At 43.5% G+C, this 25,784-nt stretch overlaps 1 protein-coding gene across 1 annotated transcript in view; it reads left to right on the forward strand.

Annotated features, from left to right (window-relative positions):
* Positions 1 to 906: 906 nt before the first annotated feature.
* ccdc191 (coiled-coil domain containing 191) overlaps positions 907 to 25,784 on the forward strand; it is a 73,342-nt gene continuing 48,464 nt past the window's right edge. Inside the window, exons 1-7 of the mRNA XM_086006239.1 lie at positions 907 to 1,045; positions 7,112 to 7,150; positions 7,263 to 7,404; positions 15,710 to 15,865; positions 18,168 to 18,346; positions 19,322 to 19,545; positions 22,411 to 22,579. Of these exons, the coding sequence (XP_085862365.1) occupies positions 959 to 1,045; positions 7,112 to 7,150; positions 7,263 to 7,404; positions 15,710 to 15,865; positions 18,168 to 18,346; positions 19,322 to 19,545; positions 22,411 to 22,579 (996 nt within the window). The 5' untranslated portion in view covers positions 907 to 958. The remainder of the gene's footprint in view (positions 1,046 to 7,111; positions 7,151 to 7,262; positions 7,405 to 15,709; positions 15,866 to 18,167; positions 18,347 to 19,321; positions 19,546 to 22,410; positions 22,580 to 25,784) is intronic.

The raw sequence follows: 25,784 nt of genomic DNA on the forward strand, positions 1-25,784 counted from the left end.
TCCTCAGACTGTGACCCCTGGTGCTGAACTCCCCTGCCATCAGGAACAGCCTTCCTACATCTAGTCTGTCTAGTCCTGTTAGAATTTTATAAGTTTCAATGAGATTCCCCTCTCATTCTTTTAAATTCTAGCAAATATAAACCTAATCGACCCAATCTCTCTTCATACGTCATTCCTGCCATCCCAGGTATCAGCCTGGTGAATCTTCGCTGCACTCCCTCCATGGCAAGAACATCCTTCCTCAGATAAGGCGACCAAAACTGCAGACAATACCAAGGCCCCTGTACAACTGCAGCAAGACATCCTTGTCCCTGTACTCGAAACCTCTCACTACGAAGGCCAACATACCATTTGCCTTCTTAACTGCCTGCTGCACCTGCATGCTTACCTTCAGCGACTGGTGAACAAGGACACCCAGGCCTCGTTGCACTTCCCCTTCTCCCAATCTATTGCCGTTCGGATAATAATCTGCCTTCCTGTTTTTGCCACCAAAGTGGATAACCTCGCATTTATCCACATTATATTGCATCTGCCCAACCTGTCCAAATCATCCTGGATTGTGTGCTCCAGTCTCTGGAGTGGGACTTGAACCCATTGACCTTCTGACTCAGGCGAGAGCTGACACCTGAGAATATATGTATTAATTTCAGTGAAAACCAGATTCACCCTGACAGATTTCGATTTCAAGTTATTGCCATGGGCCGTTTTACCGGATTAAATTTAAATATTTATGTTTTTTTTTGATGCGGCAAAGCAGCCGTTGGCCGTTGCCATGGCGACGACTGGCCCTTCGGCGAACGCCAACCCGGACTGGGCGCGTTGACTGCTGGGAGTTGTAGTTCTCCGCCGGCTCCTGCCGAGCGGTGACAGCGGGCTGCGGCAGCCAGAGAACTACAACTCCCAGCGCGGCCCGGGGTGATCGGCGGAGTGTGGCCCGCCGGCAATCAATAAGCTGACCATGTTGGTTCAGGACACGGCGATGGAGCACGGCAGGTCGGGGCTTTTCCGCTGGAAGCGTCTTACTAAGAACAAAAATGGACCCAAGGTAGTTTAGCAGCGCTCGTTAAACGCACCAACTTTGAAACCGAGTGCAACTCATTGTTTTTTTAATGTACTTTCTGCCCACACCCGTCAGTCTGGCCTTCTCTCCCCCAAACACTCCTGCTTTGCAGAACACCTCCAAAGTGATCCCACCACCAAATGCATCTTCCCCTCCCCTTTCAGCATACTGCAGGGACCGCTCCCTCCGAGACACCCTAGTCCACTCCTCTATCACCCCCAGCACCCCTTCCCCTTCGCCCGGCACCTTCCCGTGCAAGCGCAGGAGATGCAACACCTGCCCTTATACCTCCCCACTGTCCAGGGCCCCAAATACCCCTTCCAGGTGAAACAGCGATTTACTTGTACTTCTTGCAACCTGGTATACTGTATTCGCTGCTCACGATGTGGTCTCCGCTACATTGGGGAGACCAAACGCAGATTGGGTGACCGCTTTGCGGAACACCTCCGTTCAGTCCGTAAGGGTGACCCCGAGCTTCCGATCGCCTGTCATTTTAATTCACCGCCCCATTCCCACTCGGACCTCACTGTACTCGTACTCTTGCATTATTCCACGGAAACTCAGCGCAAGCTCGAGGAACCGCACCTCATCTTCCGATTAGGCATTTTACAGCCTTCCGGACTAGATATCGAGTTCAACTATTTCAGATCATAACCTCGACCCCCATTACATTTTTACTTATGTTTTTTATCCACACCTTTGTTTTGGCCCTTTCCCACCCCCCCCCTTTTTTTCTCTCCCACATGGTAGCTGTCTCATTCTGCCAGCGCATTTCACACCTAATCTAGAGCCGTCTTTTGTCTCTTTACTAGTCCTATCACCATCTCGTCTCGTTTTGAATACCTCTTAATGTCTCTTCACTTCTCTTTTGTTCTCTCCCAGCCCCCATACTGGCCTTTTAATCTATTTCATTTCCTGTGCTTCTTCAGTCTTGACAAAGGGTTTTACCCGAAACGTTGACTCTATTTTCTCTCCACGGATGTTGCCTGGCCTGCTGAGTTTTTCCAGCATTTTCTGTTGTTATTTCGGATTTCCAGCATCTGCAGTATTTGGTTATCGTACTCCTGCTCTCTTTGCCATGTTAAAGGCAGTACATCAATGCCAGCCATATCTTTGCTGCCTCCCCTTTCTCATTCCTTCTGTTGATCTTTCCTTCCTCAGTGGTTCTTCTGGATGAGATAATAAACCGAGGCCCGTCTGCTCTCTCTCAGGTGGATGTAAGATCCCACGGCACTATTTCAAATTAGTGCAGGGTGTTCTCTCCAGTGCCCTGGCCAATATTTACCCCTCAACCAACTTCACTAAAACCGATCATCTGGTCATTATCACATTGCTGCTTGTGGGAGCTTGCTGTGAGCAAATTGGCTGCTGTGTTTCCTATGTTACAATAGTGACCACACTTCAAAAGTACTTCATTAGCTGTAACCGCTTTGGGACATTCCGAGGTGGTGAAAGTCGCTATATAAATGCAAGTCTTTCTTTTCTCACTCTTTGCCTGTCAGAAACTTGCGTTTTCTCTCTCTGTAGGTCTCTACTTTCTTTCCCTTTCTCGTCATCACCTTTTCCATCTCGTCTCCCACAGAGACCTGGAGGCGGAGACGTGGCTCTGACTGCTGGTTGCTGTCGAAATAATCTTAGCTCTGCCCGGATATGAAGGAGAGAATGTGGCTATGGAGGTTATAGGGCAGCCCGGGTCTAAGCAGGAGGCTGAGGTAGATGAGCGGACTGGCTTGTGCTATACCCTGGGTCAAATGATGTTTCAAGTTGCTGTCGCGCTAGACCTGGAGCTATGGCTCAAATCCGAGTTAACACACCTGGGAGTTTGTGCAAGATGTTCAGGCAGGAGAGAAACTGCCTACGAGGTAGTGAGTCATGGGGGCTTGGTAGTTTAGCACAGGTGGGTCAGGTAATGCTTCACAGGCGGGCTGGGGAACAGAGCACTTTGAACTGATTGGTACCTGATAACCAGTCACATGGTTACTACAGACTAATGAGGTGGCTCAAAATGGACAGGTGTCAGACGGACAGACATTGGGCCGGATTTTGCATTGAGAATAACAGTGAGGCTATCAGCGTCACCGTTATTATGGAGTAATTGGACAGCAACTTCTGGAGTCCGCATATGTGCAATTAAACGTGGAAATCTGTAAATTGCTGTCCGAGTTACCCCACTCCTTCACAGGCTGCACTATACTGGTGCCTCGCCGTGACGTGAAGTTGCAGTTGTTACCCACTAAACACGCCAGAAAAAGTTAGGGCTGGTGCATTCAGGTGTACGTGAATTTCTAACAGCGCGATAAGTCATAATTAATGCCAAACAACCTCTCTGGCACTGAAAATTAAATTTTACAAGTGTGAAGCCTCATTCCTTCAGAATTTAGTGTTGGAGATTTTTTTTAAACTTTTTTTTTTACTTTTTCTTTCTGTCTAAATCTAATTTGTGCTTCCTGGTTTAGATTCTGCTGCAAGAATTTTGCTGGTCCTCTTTTTATTGAACCAAATTACCTGTAAATTAACTGTAACTTAATAAAACTTAACAAATTAAACTAAAATTTGGTTTGCCGGGGTGATGATGCACTCCAGTCCCCGCGGCGCCCACCGGTCTCGAGGAATTTTGCTGGCGCTCAGAGGGTGTGTTTGGAGGCGGGTCCATTGTCAAAATAGCAAAGATTGACATCGGATGCCACCTCATTGGAACAACCTCTCTCGCCATTGACCGATCGCTTCTGTCATCTCACCTGCAGCTGCCATCTATTGCAGCAACATCGGTGCCCTTGAAAAAATCAGACCTTCGTCCTCTGAATCCCTCCATAATCAGCCCCAACACCAACATCTCCAGGCTCACCAGCAACATCACCAACCTTCTCTGCCACCACCTGATGCTGCATAGGACACAGGGCATCGGCCCCACACAGCATTGCTGCCCGGGAGGCCAGCGATGGCATCACCATGGCCAGATTTACTTCACTTGACGGTGTAAACCCTGGCTGCCACATAATGCGCCAGGTATACACCATCCCACACCAGCACCGTAATGCATCCCTTTAATGTCCAAGTCATTCCATGCACACTCATCACTATAGTGGGGGTGGGGGGGAGGGGTAGTTATGTCTCATCATTCACTGGAACTCAATAAGACACTTCTCAAGGTGGGCACAGATCGGTCCAATAAGGGGCAGTGTTGAAAATATAGATTTCACTGTATGACAACACATTACCAGAAACTTCACATGGACATTGGCTAAACCTTTCAAGTGCCTACCCTTGTGTGTTGTTGGTTGGTATGCTTGCAGTGGGATGAGGGTGAGGGTGAGTGTGAGGGGTGGCTAGTGAGATGGGGAAGTGATAATGTAGATAGGAGAGGGTTGGGTGGAGGTGGTGTGAGTAAGGATGTGCAGGAGAAGGGTATGTGGAAGGCAGAGTGATGGGGATGTGTTGAGTGGCACAGCAGGGTGACTTAAGTTGAGTGTGGCTTTGCAGTAACGGTTCGTGATTCAGTGAGATCATTGAAAGGTTGGTGCCACTACAGCCAGGGACCCCTGACGACATCCCTGTTTTTGTCCTCCTGTGCAATGTGCAACCAGGCTGCGTTGGTGTCCTGGGGAGGTCTCTTCCGCCCTTGGAAGTGAAGAGAACCTTCCTGCTTGCTGTGACTCCCTCCATAAGCATATGGAGGGAGTCATTGGAGAGCCTGGGTGCAAGCGTCCACCTTTGTGCAGTGCTCGTCAGTGCTTGCAGCACCTCAATGACAGAACAACTGTCAAACTCAATGTGGCCGTGGTCCCTTTAAGGAAACCGGCTGATGACGTGTCATCAAATGATGTCATCAGACCCGCTTCCTGTTAATTGGCCGGGAAGCCCGCATGGCGGGCTTAACAAGGCCAATCACGGGAAAATCCCGTTTACAGAGTGGCTGCAGCTGAGAGCGGGACTGGAACCCGGAAGCCGGAATCCAGCTCTCCCACCACCATCCCGACACCGCTGAGAAAATCCAGCTCTGCGTGACTCTGAGGATTCTTCAATCTGATTGGTTGAAGAGCCACGCTGTTGCTTTTCTTGCTCATACACGCCACAGATCCCCTGGAAAGAATCTCTAAATAACGCAAGTTGCCGCTCAAAAGCCCGCAAAAAGTCTGTGGGCAGCTGTCAGCATGATGAAAGGCGAGCGCTGTTGCATTTATGCAGTGATTTTACAACTTAAATAAAAAAAGTCCCAAAGGCACCTCACAAATGGAAACAGATAGGGAAGAGAGGTGCTGTGTAATGAGATGTTTCATTAAAAAGATAGGTTTTGAGAGATTTTGAAAGGAGGGAGAAAAGCGGAGAAGCAAAGGGCTTGGAGAGGGAGTTGAAGAGAGTGCCGTAACCGATGGAGCAAAGTAAGGGGACACACACAAAGGCTAGAGTCAAGAATGAAAGGTGCAGGAGGGGATATAAGCTTGGAGGAGATTGCAGAGATGGGATGGGGCAGGCCGTGGAGGGATTAGAAGACAAGGATGAAAAGTTTAAATTTAATACCTTTAGAGATAGAGAGCCTGTATAGGTCAGTGAGAATCAGATTGATGGGCACGAGGTCCAGATACAAGTGACTTAATTTTGAACGCGTTGAAGTTTGTGGAGGCAAGGACTGCATTTGAACAAATCGCATCTCGAGGTGACAAAAACACAGATAATGGTTTCGTTGGCAGAGAGGTGAGGTAGGGACGGAGGCCAGCGATCTTGTGCAAATGGAAATAGCGAGTCTTGGTGAAGAATAGGCTGTGTGCTTTGAAGCACGGCACTGGGTCAAACAGCATGCCAAGGTTTTCGGATGGTCTGGTTCAGCCTGTGAGTGTCCAGGAAGGCGGAAGAAGTCAGTGGCAAGTTGGAGACCAAAAACAATGGTTTTGGTCTTCCTGATGTTCAGTTGGAGGAAGCTGTGACTTATCCAAGATGATGTTGGACAGGTATTCTGACAGCACAGAGTGGTATGGCATTGAGAGGTAGAGCAGGTGTTGCCAGCAAACATATGGAAGCCCAGTCTTTTGGTTCTGGGACATGTGACTGCCATAGGTTTCATTACTTACTCCCAACACTTTGAGACCAAGAACGTCACCAATATGCTGGAAACACAATGCTCTTTTAAAAATACTGTCCTCTTTGAAGTTGGGATCGTCCATCAAGCTTCATAACATAAAAGCAACTGTGCTGTTTTACCCCATGATAGTAACACCAACCCTATACCACAATTTACCAGCTGGGCCGAAATAAATACTTCCAGCAATTCATTCACAGATGCTAGACCATCATTCAAACCAGCACAACGACACGCAGTCTGAAAGCACATCCATCGACACAGGTTAAAATGACAAGGTTAGTCTGCTGAATTCAATTGATAGGAGGGCACAGTTGAATATTTAACAGATACCGTTCTTAACCTAACAATAATGAAGACTACATGCATTTCAGCCAGCCACATGGAGAGTGAAGAGTAGCTACAAAAAAAATAGGTCTGATTGAAATTGCTTGAAGAGCACCTAGGCAGGTGGCCAGTGGTAGATATCTTCATTCACCCATGCAGATTCCAGAATGGAGCCAGCCAACGCATGTACTGCCAGAAGCTCCACATTTAGAGGGCTTGAATTAAGTGAAACCTGGTGTGGGTCTTTTACTCCAAGTGCTTTGACTTTTCAGGTTATAGTGCCAAAGAAGGAGTTGGATCATAAATTTGGTTTTGGTGATTCAGTTCCCCTTTGCACTAATAACAACTAATAATCAGAGCTATCCAGGATTGCAGCACAGGTAAAGAATGGTCATCTGAGTGTGCAGGGCTATATTTTTCATCTGTGAACATTTGACCTGGGCTAAGTCTCCTCAAATATCAATGCAATTCAAAAATATTAGAGCTTTTACTCTCGATGGAGTCTCTCTCATCACTAACTTTACAAAATTTAGCATTAGTAAAGTAAAATTGATTACAAAAGGGCTAAAATACACTTGGTTTGCAGTATATATACATTATCTGTTAAATTATTGTACAGATATTGACAATGCTGTTATGTTTATCTGTAGCCAAACATGGATCATGATGATATCCAAGACTGGATTAAAGTAAGTATGAATTCATGATGGCAAATATGGTTTAGTGAATTGCTTAAATACTGTAATTGGGAAAAAAATGTATGTGGACAATACTAGTTAAATTATGCATTTTTTTTAATAGAAAGTTGAGCGGGCATCTGAATGTGCTGTCGCAGAAGTATTTCCCTCAAAAAAGTCAAAAACAAATCCAAAAGCCAGTGGATATGTTATGGCCATGGAGACAATTGATCAGGTTCATGATCATGATGATGCCTATTCTGAAGGTAAGGTCACCCTTGATTGTATGGCTCCGTGATGAGCCTCTCACTAAATCACAAAAGGCGAGATGGTTTTGTAAAGTACTTCTTACAGCCCCAATTTTCAAGGATCCACTGGTTGTGTGGGGCCTTGCTAAGTGTGAGATCAAGCCACAAGATCACGTTTTCAGTTTAGCACACGCGATCTGCAGCACACTACATGTCACGGCTTTGGACCAGCGCAAGCTTCATCAAAGACACGAATAGGCCCCACGCTGGGTTTAGCAGCTTTCTCGCTAATAGTGCTGCTCGGCCATTATGTAGGGGTGCAGAGCGTGGATGGCCTGCCCTATAGGAGTAGGCTTCTTAAAGGTGGATAACACTTTATAAATTGTTGGTTGGAATGCTAGATCTTTATTGCCTATAATGTTGCTTTATCTGCATTTTCAATGGTGCATTAATTTTTGTTGCTGTGCAGGCCTAAGTTTTTGCATTCCAAGCCTTTAATTTTCAACTTTTCTTAAAACTGTCTTACTGCCAGCTGCAACTCGGTAAGATGGAAATTCCTTCGGGAGTTCCAGTGCTATCCTTAGATTTGGAAGAGGCGAAGTTCTTGAAGAGACAAACAGGTCTGACTATATTACACACTTTATAACTTCACCCCTGGATCTGCAGTTATTGGCCCAGTCCTTTCTGGGCATATCAAGAGGCCCGACTGGGGCTTACATTTCACAAAGGTAGCTCTACTATTTTGTGGAGGCAAACCTGCAGATAGCTCTTTCCATGGGCATAAAGGTCACTACTATATTAAATTTTGGCAGCAGCAGATTGTTCCAGCTGCTATCAGCAGCTTACGACTGGGATGTCCACAGATGCATCAAGTAAGTGACAGATGCCTTATTTGCAAAGAGCCTCACATTCATCACTTTGCCTATGGAAAGGAGGCATGACCTTGATAGAGCACAACACATTTCCTGGGCGGGAAGGTTCCCAGGAGGGCAGAGCATGGTGGATAGCAGCTGTGTACTGTGCAGACAGTTAGACCTGGCACCATTTCCTGACTAGCAAGGTGCACTTCTGTCTTCTGTTGAGGGTGCCCTGAAGTGGCACCTATCTCATGTAGCAGCATGTCCATTATGCTTCCATCAAACAAGCAAAGGGGTACTATGCCGCTCCATCATTTGCCCAACAGATTCTGTTTCATGCCTTTTGGTTGCGTTTCCTTTCACTAAATTTTTATCTGGAGCTTCGACTACCCCCTTGACATTTTGTGACAATTATTCAAAATCCATTTTGACCCTTAATAAGGACTGTAATGATATTTGCCACATATGCAGCCACTTACATTTACACAGGCACATCCCTTTAAATTTGAACAGGGTCAGATTTTCTGCATCCCTCATTAGGCTACCTGCTGATGCAAGCCCAAAGTTGAGCTGTGAGCTTATGCTAATTATTCAAATGACCTGACCACACGATTTCAGGCAGTCAATTCAGTACACTTTCACCTAGCCATGTCCAGCCAGATTTTGCCAGCACCACCTAGCTGGGGCTTTGATGTTTATGTTACAAAGATTACTGTAGCTCTTTGAACAAAGATAATGGGCTGGATTTTGTGGTCCGTGGCGAACAAATGGCGCTAGCCGTTCGTTACACTTGCACCTACCCATATACTTTCTATGGGCTTTTGTAGTGGAATTCCTCTCGGCCATCTATTGAAAAAGCACCATCTACAGAGTATCTGGGACCTGTGTGAACAGGGCACGCAACAGTGTACCTCCTTACCCAATCAGATTGAAGAATTGTTAATGAGCAGCGCAGAGTCTGAACCAGGAAGTGTCAGTTGGAACATTTAATTTAAAGTCAAAACAGGTACAGAAAGCAAAATAAAGAGGGGGAAAGAAAGATTGGATTAAGAGAGAGAGATAAAAGAGACAACTAAAAAGTTAAAAAAAAATATTTTAAAATGTTTATTTTTTAAAAATCTGCAACAATCATTTAAATCTGAAGGAATGAGACTCCACACTTGTTAAAGTTAATTTTCAGCGCCAGAGAGGGTGTTTGGCAGTAATTAAAACATTTTACGGCATTAAAAGGTACTTGTACTGGAATGGACAAGCCCTAACTTTTTCTGGCGAGTTTTGTGTATATATATCAGGTAAGTACAGAAACCTCACGGCGTTCAGTGTATTTGAGCGGCAAGTCAGATGGTGAGATATCGTTATTGCACTGCTGTTAGAGGAGCGGGGCATCTCTGACAGCAACTTCCTGATTTACACATTTAACTGCACATGTGCGGTCGCTGGAACTTGCTGTCCAATTTATACATTAATAACGGTGAGCGCTGTTGGACTCACCGTTATTTTTACCACAAAATCCAGCCCATTATTAACAAACAGTATATTAATGCTTGTCAAAATTGTTAAAATATTCACATTATTATCATTGAATTTGGCAAACATTTAAATAGCTTATCAAAATGGATTAAACCATGGTTTTTCCTGGAATTATTCATTTTGAAAGGTACTATTGATTTCAGTAATAAATTGTGGGTCATGTGACTTGATTTTTCAATTACATTAACGTTGAAACTTTTAGCACTACTCAGTAGAACTTGGGAGAACATGTAAGAGTTTCCCACACTTTATAGATCACACAGTTCTGGAGTGCAGAAGAAGACCTTTTGGCCCAGCACGCTGTTACAGCTCTCTCAATGAACTCCATTTAGGCCCATTCACTTAAAACAATTATTTCTTAAATCCACTTTTTTTTTAAAAATACTTGCATTTATATAGCACCTTTCACATTCTCAGGACATCCCAAAGCACTTCACAGCCAACAAGTTACTTTTAAAATAAAAACAGAAAATGCTGGAAATACTCAGCAGCTCAGGCAGCATCTGTGGAGAGAGAAACAGGGTTAACGTTCCAGGTCGATGACCCTTCGTCAGAACTGGAAAAAGCTGGAGATGGAACAGGTTTTTAAGCAAGTGCAGGGGCAGGGAAAGGGATGATGGGAGGAAAGAACAAAAGGGAAGGTCTGTGATAGGATGGAAGGCAGGAGAGATTAAGAGATGGTGCAAGGCAAAAGGAGATGGTAATGGGACAAGCTAAGAAACAAAAGATGGCTCTAGATGAGCTGTGTAAAAAAATGAATGGAATAAAACAGAATAGGAGCAGAGGTTATGGTCTGAAATTGTTAAACGCTATGTTGAGTCCAGAAGGCTGTAAAGTGCCTAATCGAAAGATGAGATGCTGTTCCTCGAGCTTTTCCTCAAGTTACTTGTAAATGTAGACAAAGACAGCTGCCAGTTTTCACACGTCAAGGTCCCATAAGCAGAAAATTAGATAAATGACCAGTTAATCTGTGTTGGTTGAGGGATAAATAATGGCCATTAAAAGCTATTATGGAGTCTGCTTCCGTCACTTTTTCTCCACAACCTTTCCAAAAATATTTTTGAGTCTGTTTATCGAATAGATATTGAGTAATGAACATCTAACTGCACCTTCCAGAATAGTAGACATGGCCAAGAGGTTCAACTTGACAGTATGAAACCCCATTCACTAAAAATAATCATACTTATTAGTGTAACCCCTTCACGGTTCTTTAGATATATGTGAGATGTGGTCTCTGTTGTAGACAGTATTCTATAGTCCAGTAAGGAGATCACTACTACAATGGCTTAATTCTAACTATCTTACTTTATAGTTTTAACATCAGACAGTATAAGAAGATTACAGGTCAATGAACTAAATTAGACATTTGCATACATTAGAATGACTCTAGACATAATAAACATACATTCTCCATTTACATGGATTCAAAGGACTGTCCCTGTGTCCAAATTCGAGTGCACTCTTTCGTTGGCGCGCTTAAGTTGGAGCTCATGGTATGTATAATGTCTGCAAGACTTACGACTCCGAACCCCTTCGTTGAATTCTCTTCACGATCACTGAATCCCACTTTGAGTTCTGGATGCAGAGCACACAGCAGCCGCTGGAGTTGGTGACTCTCTCTCTCTCTCTCTGCAGCTTTTCCAAGTAGCTCCCCATCAGCACGAGGCAAGCAGCTCTCCCCAGACCTCTGCCTTGCAGATCTGGGTTCAGACGACGATCCCCCGGTACTGGTGACTTGCAGCCAGCCAGTTCAGGATGCAGTGCTACTAATACGAAGGGCGGCGGCCGAGTTTGGAAGCCCGGGACGGGATGAGGCAGCCATTTGCCTCCTGAGCCCTCTTTTCAGAGCTCCTGCCCTCTCCTCTTCCAGTCGCTCTCTGCAGCTTTTCCCGCTCGAAAAACCCGACTCCACCCCTTCCTCCTGGGGTTTCTGCCTGGAGACTGCGCAGCCTCACTGTCTGCAACAGTTGATACTGGTGCGGAATTATGGAAAGTCTGCTCTTAGTCACATTGTGTCCTTAAAAGTTCTTGCCGTACCTTCACATGGCAACTTTAACCCAGGGATTTATAACAATGATAATACAGTGTCTAAGTTAAAGATTGATAACCATACTTAGCGTACATAACATTTCCAGTGGGTATTACACTCCCCCCCCCCCCCCTACCAAATATAGGCATGTCCCCATGACTAATGAACTTTACACATAAGTGGTTGCATGCTTCCCAACCATGTATAAAGGGAGGTAACATATCGAACCGTAGGGGCTATCATTACACTTGGCACTCCTAGTCACTTTGCATGTGAAACAGAGGAGCAACTCTTTTAGGTAAAGTCTTTCTCTGGACACAACGTGCACAGGACTTGCAGAACTCCTCAACCGCAGACTTCATACGCGGCCAATAGAATCTGTCCTTGACCATCCCATAGGTCTTATCTACTCCCAGATGACCTGCGTCATCATGCAAAGACTTCATCACTATTTCCCTGTACTTTTCAGGCAGGACCAACTGAATGACATGGTTTAGTTGGTGGGTGAGTGATTCTACACAACACTCCCTCTTTAATTTCCAAGCGGTCCCATTCTCTTAGGAGCAGACGACAGTCAGGATGTTTTGATTTGTCGATCTGTGTAATATCACCCAGACGGAGAGCTGAAAACACCTCATGAATACAGGGATCCTCCTGTTGTACTTTGGATATTTCAGATGAACACAACATGGGTAAGTTGTGTACATCCAAACTGGAAAGGTTGCAAAATGCCTGGGGAACAGCATGCATTGACGCTCCCAAGTGGTCAATCTCTCGGGCATGAAATGAATTCTTTGGTCCAGATACCACGGACATCTGACACATTACTTTCACATCTGCTGAAGCAACATCTTTCCACTCTGGTTTCTGGTAGTGTGGGCGACGAGACAGAGCATCTGCGTCAATGTTCTGTTGGTAATTACGTGGTGGCCCTCGGCGGCGAGGGTTGTAGCGACGGCAACGATTTTGGTCCGCGGCATATCGGCTTCCTTGAACTGGAACTCCACCTGGACCAGCGACGTTTGCCGCCTCTGCACCCTTTTCACCTTCCACTACGTCAAACTCCACAGTTTCACCGCCACCAACACTGCGTAGATACTTCCGTGGGTTATTCTTCTTTATGGCAGTCTGATGTACAAATACATCTTCCTTTGTATCATTCCTGTTGATGAATCCATAGCCATTTCGTACGTTGAACCACTTTACTGTTCCAAGAACCTTTGTTGCGATGACTTTCTTCTCCCCTCGTCTATTATTGCACTTAGCGGAACGTGTCTTAACTACAGGGACAGCAGGCCGTTCCGTTACTGTGCCCCTTTTGTAGTTTCCCGACTTCTTGGTAAGTTTTATGAGACGGTCATTTACTTTTTTTAGATTTTCCTCACCTCTACATTCTCACTTGAAATGTCCATCCTTTCCACAGTTATAACAAAAGACTCCAGGTCTATCTCCTTCATGGGGATATCCTTTAGAGGAATCATTCATTTTGCTGTTAGACTTCGCAGGGTGTTCAACCTTTTGCACCCGTGCGTCATCCCTTTCTGTGTTGGGCTTAGACCGAAAATATGCCATCTCGGCTCTCATGACATTTATTTCCTTCTTCAGCTGTTCCATCTCAAGGTTGACATCACCCTTAGGAGTAGGAACTGTAACATGAGTCACAAGCTTGGACATCACAGCACTCTTTGCTACATTCCGGGCCTGAAGCATATCCTCCTCCTCTCTGACTTCCCTTAGCAGCTCAGTGAAGGTAGGTGGATCTTGCAACTTATGGGTCATGCGTATGCGAAGAGCAGTCACGTCTTCGAGCAATGCACCTCGCACAACCTGTTCAATGCGGAACCGATTCATTTCAGGCAACTCAATCCCTCTTTTTCGTAACATACAATGCAGCAGTTTGTCTATTCTCAGCAGATAACTGGACAGCTTCTCTCCCTCACACTGGAATGTGCTTCTGAATCTGACCATCAAATCTGAAATGGTTTCAGTAGTTCCAAAGGCAGTTTCTAGAGCCTGCATGTAGTCAAAGGAAGTAGCAGAGGTGTTCTGCGCCTTTAAGAATCTTACAATGTCAGCAGCAGGACCCTTAAGGCTTTCTACTATTCTCTGCCTCTTCACATTGTCACTGCACTGCCATTCCTCTAGCAGAGACAGGGTCTGCTCAGCCCAGGCGTCGTACTCCTCTTCCCCACTGGGAGTTGGTCTCACTCCTGAGAACATATGGAGCTTACGGTATCCCTGAGCCTCGAAGGGCAGATTGGTGCATTTATCCACCAGAGAACTAATGGCACTGACCAACTGAGTGTTCATATCCAGGGCCGAAGGACCTATCAGACCTTTGACATCTCAAGAATGACAACAACTTGGTCTGAAACCCTTCTTCTTCCTTAATAGTAATAGGGACAAACTGAACTGGCCAGGGACCAGCCTCTTCAGAAAGTCCAACTGCCTCAGGTAAACCATGACCTCTCAGGTTCTCTGATGTCTGGATCAACACAAACTGCTTCTTGGTAGCTGTATCCAAGCAGCGCTCAACTATCCTAACCTTTCCAAAGGCTTTGACACAATTCAGAGCCCTTAGCAAGACATCATTAGGGTCATCGTTAGCAACACCATTCAGCACAATGGCATGGGTAGTAGCTATCTGCTTCCGTTTGCACCAAGCTTCAATCTCAATAACATCCATCTTTTATGCTCAAACAGCCCAGTAGAAACCACAAACCATTCTTAGCAATGAGCATTCAATACTGTTAGTTTACTGACATAAATAGACCACAATCCTGGACGAGCCCCCAAAATGTAACCCCTTCACGGTTCTTTAGATATATGTGAGATGTGGTCTCTGTTGTAGACAGTATTCTATAGTCCAGTAAGGAGATCACTACTACAATGGCTTAATTCTAACTATCTTACTTTATAGTTTTAACATCAGACAGTATAAGAAGATTACAGGTCAGTGAACTAAATTAGACATTTGCATACATTAGAATGACTCTAGACATAATAAACATACATTCTCCATTTACATGGATTCAAAGGACTGTCCCTGTGTCCAAATTCGAGTGCACTCTTTCGTTGGCGCGCTTAAGTTGGAGCTCATGGTATGTATAATGTCTGCAAGACTTACGACTCCGAACCCCTTCGTTGAATTCTCTTCACGATCACTGAATCCCACTTTGAGTTCTGGATGCAGAGCACACAGCAGCCGCTGGAGTTGGTGACTCTCTCTCTCTCTGCAGCTTTTCCAAGTAGCTCCCCATCAGCACGAGGCAAGCAGCTCTCCCCAGACCTCTGCCTTGCAGATCTGGGTTCAGACGACGATCCCCCGGTACTGGTGACTTGCAGCCAGCCAGTTCAGGATGCAGTGCTACTAATACGAAGGGCGGCGGCCGAGTTTGGAAGCCCGGGACGGGATGCGGCAGCCATTTGCCTCCTGAGCCCTCTTTTCAGAGCTCCTGCCCTTTCCTCTTCCAGTCGCTCTCTGCAGCTTTTCCCGCTCGAAAAACCCGACTCCACCCCTTCCTCCTGGGGTTTCTGCCTGGAGACAGCGCAGCCTCACTGTCTGCAACAGTTGATACTGGTGCAGAATTATGGAAAGTCTGCTCTTAGTCACATTGTGTCCTTAAAAGTTCTTGCCGTACCTTCACATGGCAACTTTAACCCAGGGATTTATAACAATGATAATACAGTGTCTAAGTTAAAGATTGATAACCATACTTAGCGTACATAACATTTCCAGTGGGTATTACATTAGAGCTTAATAAAGCAATAAGTTCTGTTTTAGGGTTTAAATTGGAGCTCATTTAAGATCAGGGTAATTTGTTTGTAGAGACAGCAGTGTGCATTGTACTGTAAATGTCCAGCAATAACTGCCTTTCACAGTTTTTCAGTTCTTCTTTCTATGTAGCTCAAGAGTTACTCAATGAATGGATGAATTCCAAGATAAGGCTGGAATTGGAATATGAAGAAACTGAAGAGCTAGAAAGCTATATGAATAACTCAGAGGAACTCACATACTCACCAGGGATGACCTCCAGAATGCCTGAATATGAAAAGTTTGATGGTGAGGGCATCAATTGTGTCTTTGTGTATTTTTGAACTTTAACTTTCCAGACACACTAAGTTTTTAATTGAAATGATAAGTGCTTTATGTGTAGAGAGGATATCTTTCAGGTAGATGCTTAGACTTGTATTTCTACTCATTCAGTTATAATATCTCCATTTGAATTCTCCTTTCAAAAGGCAATAATAGTATAATGTAACTCTATGGGGGAACAGTTATGTAATAAAGATACCTACCAGAGAAAAAGAGGACTATGATTAGAACTATGTTAAAAAGAAGAAAAAAATTCCCCTCTTCTGAAAGCAGTGACTCATACTAGAGTACAGTTCCAACATTAAACTAATGGCCCAGAAATTCGGGTCCCCACGTGTGAGTACGCACGGGGTACTCACGCGTAGGCCCAATGAAAGTGCCGGTTTCGTGCATGCACTGCGCATACACGGGAAACCGGAACTTCCGTTCCCTTGAAAGAAGGGGTTGACAGGTGGAACGCGTGCGCCGGAGAGGCAGCGCGGGCGCATCGAACTTACGTTTTTTTTTGCAGGTTTCTCCGGGAGGGTAAGTCTCCAGCAGTTACACTTTTAAAAAGCAGTCGCAAGGCCTGCTTTTAACAATGTAAGTGGTGAATTAATTAAAATTAAAACATTTTTTCCACAGGTTTATTATTTTTAAATACTTTAAAGAAAGGTAAGTTTATTTTTTAGCCCCGTTAGAAAATGTAATTAATTTTTTCAAAATTTTAAATTATTGTTTAAAATAGTTATTTCATGTAATTTATAGTTATTTTAAAAATGTGATTTAAAAAAAAATGTATTTGAAGTTTTAGTTATGTTTTGGGGATTATAGTATTTATAGGTTTGACAGCTCTTCCTGTCAAACTTATGAATGAAGCATTCCCTGCTACCATTGGCTCTCCATGGCCCACATGATCCCAGGGGATGCTTCGAACTAACTGCGCTCCTGGGATACGCAAGCACTGCGCGCCGGCAGCTGGAGGAGGCCCAGGATCGGAATACCACGCGGGCCCACAGCTCAACAGCCGGCGCGCTAGGTAAGTGCTGGTCGGGGTCTTGCACCCGCGGGAAGCCCCCAACCCGAATTTCTGGGCCAATAAAACAAACTACACTAATAAAATTAGAGGCATAAATACAAGATTTACCCTTCAGACTGCTGACCGGTCTGGGTAATTGAACCCGTCCCTGCGCTGGGCAGTTTTGTAAGTTTTCACTTTGCATATGGTGATGCTGAAGCAAACACCAATATAAATGATAAAACTAATTGTTAGGAGCAGCTTTATTATTGTAAGATTAACCCGAACGTCAAAAATAAACATAAAAACAGGACGTGCTGGACATAAACACAGCAGTTTCAGTCAATATCTGAAAGGGAAAAGTTAACTTTTTGGTTATGGCCCTTCATTGGAACTTTAAAAAAATATGTAAACACTTCATTCTACTTGCCTTGTATTGTCTTTTTATGTCTTTCTTCCCACTTTCTGTCCTGTTTTAATTTTTTTTAAACTCTAATTTGACTTTTTTCTTGTAATCCATCTATATGTAAAAATTAATATTAAAACACCTTATTTACCTACTTTTTGCCTCCTCCTTGTTGCAACCATCCATTTTGGAGATAGTTGCAACTTAAAAAAAAAGTTGGCATTTTCATTGGCTAAAAGAAAATAGCTCCAGAAGCCTTTTTTTAAGCTAATAGTGAGTCAGTAGAGAAGATTTAATGTAAAAAAAACACATCAAAACAGAAAGGGCTGGCCACCAGTTGGTAAACTTATCTCCAGCCCACAAAGCAATAATGTGTCTGAATGAGTAAATTTGATTGTGACATACCAAGAGATAAAATACAAAACCGCTGCTACATATGGAGAATAATCTAACAAGGCAGAGGCACCTTTTAAAAAGAAACAAGCATGCTAAAGTGTTTTACCAAAAAACAGAAAGAACAAGAGGAATAACAAAGTATACCAAAAAGCAGGTAAGGGAGAAAATTATCAAAATTGTTGGAATATTCCTTTTGTTTAGAGCTGTTTAGAACAATGCAGAGAAAACTAATGATAAAGTGAAAATAGACAAAACAATACAGTATAGCAAAGGCAATTTAATGTTTTGACTTAATAAAGTCAAAAGTTTTGAAAGCCACAAGAAAATATTTTCTGGTGACTTTCTGGGCCATTAACTGTAATTCGGACCAGTATATTTCAATGCATGTTAGCCTTAGTCTTATAACCCACCAAAAAATGTCACCCTCACCCAAGAGTTACTGATTATATATGACGCATGTATTGTCCTAGAGTTGTACAATTATTTGGAACAAGAAAACGAGAGTGCTGAAGCATCAACCTTCTTGCAGCAGCTCCTAGAGAAGGAAGTGGTAGAATCTGGCATCCTTGAGGATCTTGGGATAGATGAGGAAAGGCAGCAGAAAAAGCACAAAGACCCACGTCTAACCATGGAGGCAAGACACCAACAAGTGTGTACCATGTTGTTGGGAACAGTATTGTAGTTATTATAATCATAACTTTACTTGCATTTATGTGAACTTTGATGTGGAGAATTAAAATCCATAGCCAATATGTTGTGGAACTACAAGAAAATCACCTTGTTTACTGCACACAATCATGGAATTAATTTGAATATACTTTGAATGAAACTGGTGCTTTTAAGTATTTTTGGTGACTTAAATTTTTGATTTTCATGGGGAAAAAATTACCTGTGGGACTTAAATTCAACAAAAGGTACATTTAAAAAAATCTGAAGCTTCTTGAATGTGATGTAGATTCAAAGAGGGGAAAATTGAGTCGCGCCCCCTTTGGGACGCTAACTTCGCCGGGGCGCTACTTTTAGCGCCCAGAAAAAATTAGCACCCCGCGGCTGAAATTCATCGGTAGTGCCCCAAGAGGGAGGCGGGGTGCTACTGGAAGCGCCCCGCCTCCCTCTTGGGGCGCTGTGAGGGAATATCGGGCACTGCAGCATGTCGTGCAGCAGTACTGCAGGCCTTCCTCCCCTTCTTAAAGGGGAGGGGCCTTGTGCAGCGCGACCCAGGGCCCAGCTGGGCCACCAGGGATCGGAGTGCCGACAAAAGAGCCCAGCTCTTCTCTTGCGCAGCCGGCACTCCGTGGTGGGGCTGGTCAGGAGGCCAGGGACGGCAACGGGGGCAGGTGTTGGCAGGCGGCCAGCAACAAAAATGGCCGCCCAGCACCTCCTTTAATTAGCGCCGCCCCGGTCACAGGTAGGCCCCCCTGACCCCATCAGACATAGTGTCCAGCGGTAAGTCAGGGGGCGCTACCGAAGATCGCGGCCGGGGAGCTGCGCACGGCGATGATATCATCGCCGCGGGGCGCTAACCATACCTCCCGCTGAATTCTGTGGGAGGCGTTAACGGGAGTTGCAAAGCAACCGAATTTTTAGGCCAAAGGAACTAATCATACTAATCTATATTTTAAAGGTGAAAGAGAATCATCTGAAAAGGCAGGCTAAGTTGGAGCAACAGAAGCAGGAGAAAACCATGAAGAAATTTGCTCATGCTAAAGCTCAGCAACTGCTTCAGGAGGAAGATAGGAAAAAAGCTTTACAGGCCAAGAAAGAGGAAGAACATATTAAAAAAGAAATGGTGCAGTTACGGAAAGAAATGATGGAAAAGAGATACATAATGGGAGAAGCAAAGCAGCTGTAAGTTGGTAAATCAGTCAAGTAACTACTTAAAGCACTTTAGTAGTTTCATTAATCCAGTATTATTCTGAGGGAGGAGGAAAGGAAATTAAATCTAAAAAAAATCATTCCTGGAATTAGGACTTGGTCTTGTCTTTCCATTCAGAATATTAGGAAATTATACCTACCCCCACCCTTTCAATGGCTGTTGGGGAAAAAAAACGTAATACTGTAACACAAATTAAGTTGCTCATGTTTAGAGTAGACACAAAGAATTCTAAAAAAGTAAACGTTTTGCTTCTGCTTGCCTTTCGCCTCATTCTCTTGACTTCCCGTGCTCTTTTTACTTCTAAGTGAAAAACTCATTCCAGCATTTTCATTAAAAAAAAATATTGTTTCTTTGGTGCATCCAGGGACCACATCATGAAAACTGGCCTACGATGAGCTGTAGCCTGCTTCCAAAGTTTGGCTTTCACCAAGTTAAGACCTAGAAGACAATGGCCCAGAAATTCGGGTCGGGGGCTTCCCGCGGGTGCAAGCCCCCGACCTGCACTTACCTTGCGCGCCGGCAGTTGAGCTCTAGGGCCCCGTGGAATTCCTCTCCGGGGCCTGGCCCAGCTGCCGGCGCGCTGTGCTTGCGTGTCCCAGGAGCGTAGTTAGTGCGATGCGTCCCCTGGGATCATGGGCAGCCAATCGGAGGAGGGAAAAGCCCATTCATAAGATTGACAGGAAGACCTGTCTAAACTTGTGAATAATCCGGCCCCAAAATAGTAGTAAACCTTCAAATAAATTTAAAAAAATCATCACACTTTTTAAATAAACTATAAATTACATTAAATAACTATTTTAAACAATAATTTAAATTTTTGAAAAAAATAATTTTATAAAAAAACAGGGCTAAAAATAAACTTACCTTGCTTTAAAGTATTTAAAAATAATAAACCTGTGGAAAAAATGTTTTAATTTTAATTAATTGACCACTTACCTTTTAAAATGCAGGCCTTACACCTGGTTTTTACATTTCTAAAATCTAAAGACTTACCCTCACGGAAAAACCTGTAAAAAAAAAAAAAAAACGTAAGTTCAAAGCGCATGCGCAGACTCCCGCGCGAACGCGTTCGACCTCTGAACCCCTTCGTTCAGAGGAACGGAAGTGCCGGTTTCCCGCGCATGCGCATTGCATCCAAGAAACCGGCACTTCCATCGGGTCCACGTGTGAGTACCCCGTGCGTACTCACACGTTGGGACCCGAATTTCTGGGCCATTGAAGGGATGATTACTAGACCTAGCCCTTTTCGGGCTACCCTAGATCAGACGTATTCCCCAGACGTTCACCTTCAACTAAAGTTAGAGCTAGCCGAATTCTATAAGACGCTTAATTGGGTCTAAAGGTTCAGACTATCTCTCCCTAAAGGAAAGGAACGACGTGAAGATGTTACCGTCCTCCGGATAGCACTTTTAATAAGTTTAACTAGACTGTAACCTTCCAGACATTATGAGGGTCCGGAAACCCCTCCCAGAATTCTGCAACTCCTTACAAAAGAGTGTACAGAAATTGAGTTTGCAAGTTTGATACAGAAATACTACTTGAGACAATTCTAAAAATATATAGATTTATTTAAGAGCCAACATACAGTTAACAGCTTGTGAGTCAATCGCAACTTTAACAGTTCAAAAACAAATAGCTTACATTTCTTATCCTCAGATTCTTATTCTCAACTCTTAACTTCGTACATTTTTACATTTCTTATTCTTAATTCTAATCCAGAATATCCACCAAAATCAAATTAAAAGTACCTTGATCCCCGAGACTCAGAGTTAAAAACTTACAGAGCGTGCCTCTGAAGTTGATGGAATCGCTTTGCCCCTTTCCAGCAACTTCTGACTGTCTATCTGAAAAGCTCTATTTTTATACCTTTTTTTAGTGGTTTATCCTTTGAAGTTTTCTGCTGGTGTAAGCTAATTATCTCTAGTCATCTTCCTGTTGACTTTTCCCTATACTTACTGCCAATTCAACTGTTAGCTTGCAGACTTCTGTCTGTTGTTTAGGTGTTCAAAACGTATCATAAAATGGTAATAACTTATGTATCTATTTGATGCCATTTTTATCGAAGGTCTTCCATTCAATTCTAAAATTACCTAGCTATTTGAAAACAGACGTCGTGTCTACTAACTATTCCATTTTCAATACAAAACCATGTGATTGCTTGGTGTCATCTATTGAAGTTATATTTTCAAAGTGTCCTGTAGGTATCTTTTACAACATGTAAATCAAAAACACTTCAACTGAGTATTTACTTGTTTTCTAGCTATCTCAGATGGTTGTACCACAGACGTCATGTCTGCTTGCTTCATTTGATGTGATATTATGAAGGCATATGGTTGTTTAATGTTCTAAGTTTCTGTTTCCCTGAGTGTTAGTTTATAACACTTTAAACTGGGTGATGTATTGTGTTTCTTCTAAAGCTTAGACTTTCTGGAAGCACCAATGGTTTGCTTCAATAGGGCCATTGTTTCTTGGTCAATATCCCATTCCCCTTTCAAAAGCTTGTGTGTTAACACTTCATCTTATCTCAGAAGCCTGTATTGACACAGCCTGTGTCGTTGAGACTTTAGATTTTTAAACCCAGTATATCATGTATTAATAAAATCAGAATTCTGTTCATATGATGGTGTGTTTTTCTGAAATATGGCTTTTTCCTTTACAACATAACCATAGGAACATTTCATGCAGTTTTCCAGCATCAAAAAGGAAGTGCTAGCCTTTGAATGGCTTATCTCAGCAGCACTCTAAGGGTTAAAGATGTGCATTGACTTAGTCATTAAAAAACAGCAAGGAATCCTTTAAAATTATCCATCTAATTCAGTGCAGGTTTTGTTTCACAGTGAACGAGAGCATCTGGAAAAGGAGAAAAAACGGCAACTCTTGATTCATGAAAAAGCCAAGCAAGCACTGATGGAATTACAGGAGCAGCAGGATCAGGAACATCACAAGATTGAGCATCTTTGGATGATGCAGGAAGTTGAAGCCAGGATTAAAGCTTACCAGCTCCGGGTGAGTGAAAATTAATAGTCTAAAAAAATGGCTAGGCTAGGGACCAGGCTACTATCCTAGCAACACTACAATACTTTTAGATAAGTGAAGTGTTAGTGTACTCATCATGGGTTCGTGTCTCTACTGCACATTTTTCTATAGGAGTCCATCACTATGTTCCAGGCTAGCCAGTAGTTAGCACTGAAGGCTGCCTCTGAGAGGGCACAAGTTATCTCATCCTTGTTATTATCAGTTAGGTGAGTATTCAACAGTGTTGGATACAATAGTCTCACACCGATACACCAAGACCTCTTCGATACAGTACCAGGTTATGGGCCACTCATTAATTCTGCCATCTCGCTATCCCACCCTCACAACTGAAAGATGATCATGCAGGTTTTCCATGTACTGTATTCTCCAGGTTCAATCCTGGTCTATATTGTTAGCTAATCTTGCCTGGGGTAGCAGTAGGGCTCTTACTGGACTTGTGTGCACAAGATCAGATTTGACTGTGAAGCTCCCTTCAGGGACCAATTGCCAGCCAGCTCTCACTATTTTGGGCACACATATGAAGAATGGTAATTTGGGTGCATTTCCAGGGACTTGTGCTACTGTATGGGTAACTCATGCTAGTGGTAGCTCTTAATGTTTGAGCCCAGACAATTAGTGTCGATAGTTAAATCAATCGCAAGATATTGGGGCATCCCAGACAAGCCTATTGCTGTCCTCACCTGATGTATTCTTCATGTATGATCCTAAGCAGTATGACCAATTGTAGTACAGGTAGACTATCCTTTATCCGAAAACCTCGGGACCAGCCGTGTTTCGGTTTTAGGAAAATTTCGGATTTCGGAAGGTGCGCGAAAACACTTCGGTTTTCAGAGGTAATTCGGTTTTCGGGAGTGCGGATAAAGGATACACTATCCCTTATCCGAAAATAACGACTATAAATACTGTAGTTACAGGGATAAATACTGTAGTACAGTTTATTTGTAAGGAAAACATTCAGTAAAACTTCAAACATGTACAGGTACAAACTAAGCTAAATACCTGTACATAAACATGCAATAAAGGTACATTACATCTGGCTTGAGGATCTTGGAGAAGATGGTACATCAGTATTGTCATCAGGTTGGAGTTGGACATCTGAAGATGGGCCAGGAACAGGATTCTCAAGTGATGAAGCAGCATTACATCTGGCTTGAGGATCTTGGAGAAGAGGGTACATCAGTGTTGGCATCATTGTCATCAGGTTGGAGTTGGACATCTGAAGATGGGCCAGGAACAGGATTCTCAAGTGATGAAGCATGACTACGACAGACGGCCTTTTTAAAGACTTCTTCCAGTGTCATCTGTCTCATTAACATTGGTTTCTGTCTAAGCAGTCTCTCTTTAATTGAGTAAACTTGCATAATCTCTTGCTCACTGATAAATGCACGTTTTTCAAGGCCAGCAATTAACTGATCACACATTGTCACCATATCGTCTATGGGGATTTTTTCACCTGTGTTCACAATGTCATCATCATCATCACTACTGTCCTCATGCTTGTCTTTATTTAACACCATTTCAGCAATTTCCCCATCACTCAATGAATTCACAACAGGTGCATCATTGTCAATGTTCAGCACTTCTTCGATGTCAGCTTCCTCTAACGTATTTACACTTTCGGATGATAAACCTTTGGCGTAAGTGAGGAGGTTTGATATCATCATCTTCTCCTGACTGACAGGAAATCCTTCAAACTCGTCATCTGCAGGTCCATCTTCATGAAACATCGTTGAAGGCCAAAGTCTGTGCCAAGCATTTGTTAATGTTGGTTTGTCAACATCGTTCCAAGCATTAGCAACTGCATAAATGGCATCCTTAACATTGAATTCTTTCAGGAAGCTTTGGATTCCTTTGCCTCTGTTGATTGCATCAAGCATAGAGTTCAAAAAAACGTCTTTATACTTGCTCTTCATGGAGCGTAAAATTCCTTGGTCACAAGGCTGTATTAAAGATGTCACATTAGGGGGAAAGTTAATGCCGAAAACATAACTTTTCACAAGAAGTTCAGGAGGGGGATGTGCGGAGCAGTTGTCCAGGAACAATAACATTTTGCAGTTTTCTTCCAGTCCAACTTGCCTGCAATGAGCTCGTGTCGCTGGTACGAAGTGGTTATTGAACCAGTGAGAAAATATTCCTCTGGTTACCCATGCTTTCCTGCTCGCATAATAATGCACAGGTAAATTGCATACACCTTTCAAACATCTCGGATGTTGGCTTTTTCCAATCACTACCAACTTTAACTTGTGTGTGCCTGCAGCATTGGCACACCCAAGAACAGTCAACCTGTCCTTAGCATCCTTAAAACCTGCTGGTGCACTCTCATCAGCCGTTGCTAATGTTTTTCTAGGAACGTAGCGCCAGAACAGAGCTGTTTCATCAGCATTGTAAATTTGTTCAGGACCGAGGTTTTCATCCGATATTATTTTTGCAAACTCATCTATGTAATTTTCAGCTGCTTCATGATCAGCAGAAGCTTTTTCACCACAGATTTTCAGATATTTTATACCATGACGCTTCTTAAATTTATGCAGCCAACCTTCTGAATATTCACACTCAACTTCAATGTTCAGTTCTTCATGGTATATTCTAGCTTGCTTCATGACCATCAAACCAGTCAGTGGCACACGTTCACCTCTGCGTTGTCGAATCCACTCAATCAGCACACGGTCAAGATCTTCATTTTTTGCCCTATGCAATGTTTTCCTAATTTTCATTAGTTTATGGTCATCACTGTCAGTGTAAAATTTCAACAACTTGTCTTTCTGTTTCTTTAAGTCATATACGGTGGTACTTCCCACACCATATTCTTCAGTAAGATGTCGCACAGACACACCACGATCAAGCTTCTGCAATAACTCCACTTTCTGCGATATCGATAATGAGCGATGCTTCCTTCTCTGCTTCTCACTGTTACCCATTGGGGTATCTGCAGCTCTTTTTAGCATTTTCACAAATTGTTAAAAGCCAGCAAATATCTAAGAGAGCAGCAAATATCTAAGAGAGCAGCAAATATCTAAGAGAGCAGCAAATATCACACAGAGCAGCAAATATCACACAGAGCAGCATAACACCTGCGTGGGTCAAGCATCGGCAGCGTCGGGTCATGCTTTGCGCCACTTTCGGCTTTCAGAGGTTTTCTGGTTTCGGATGTGTGGATAAAGGCTGGTACACTATC

This window comes from Somniosus microcephalus, chromosome 14 (genome assembly GCF_052327205.1).
Source record: "Somniosus microcephalus isolate GS21.2 chromosome 14, FLI_Smic_1.0, whole genome shotgun sequence".
Classification (NCBI taxonomy): Eukaryota; Metazoa; Chordata; class Chondrichthyes; order Squaliformes; family Somniosidae; genus Somniosus; species Somniosus microcephalus.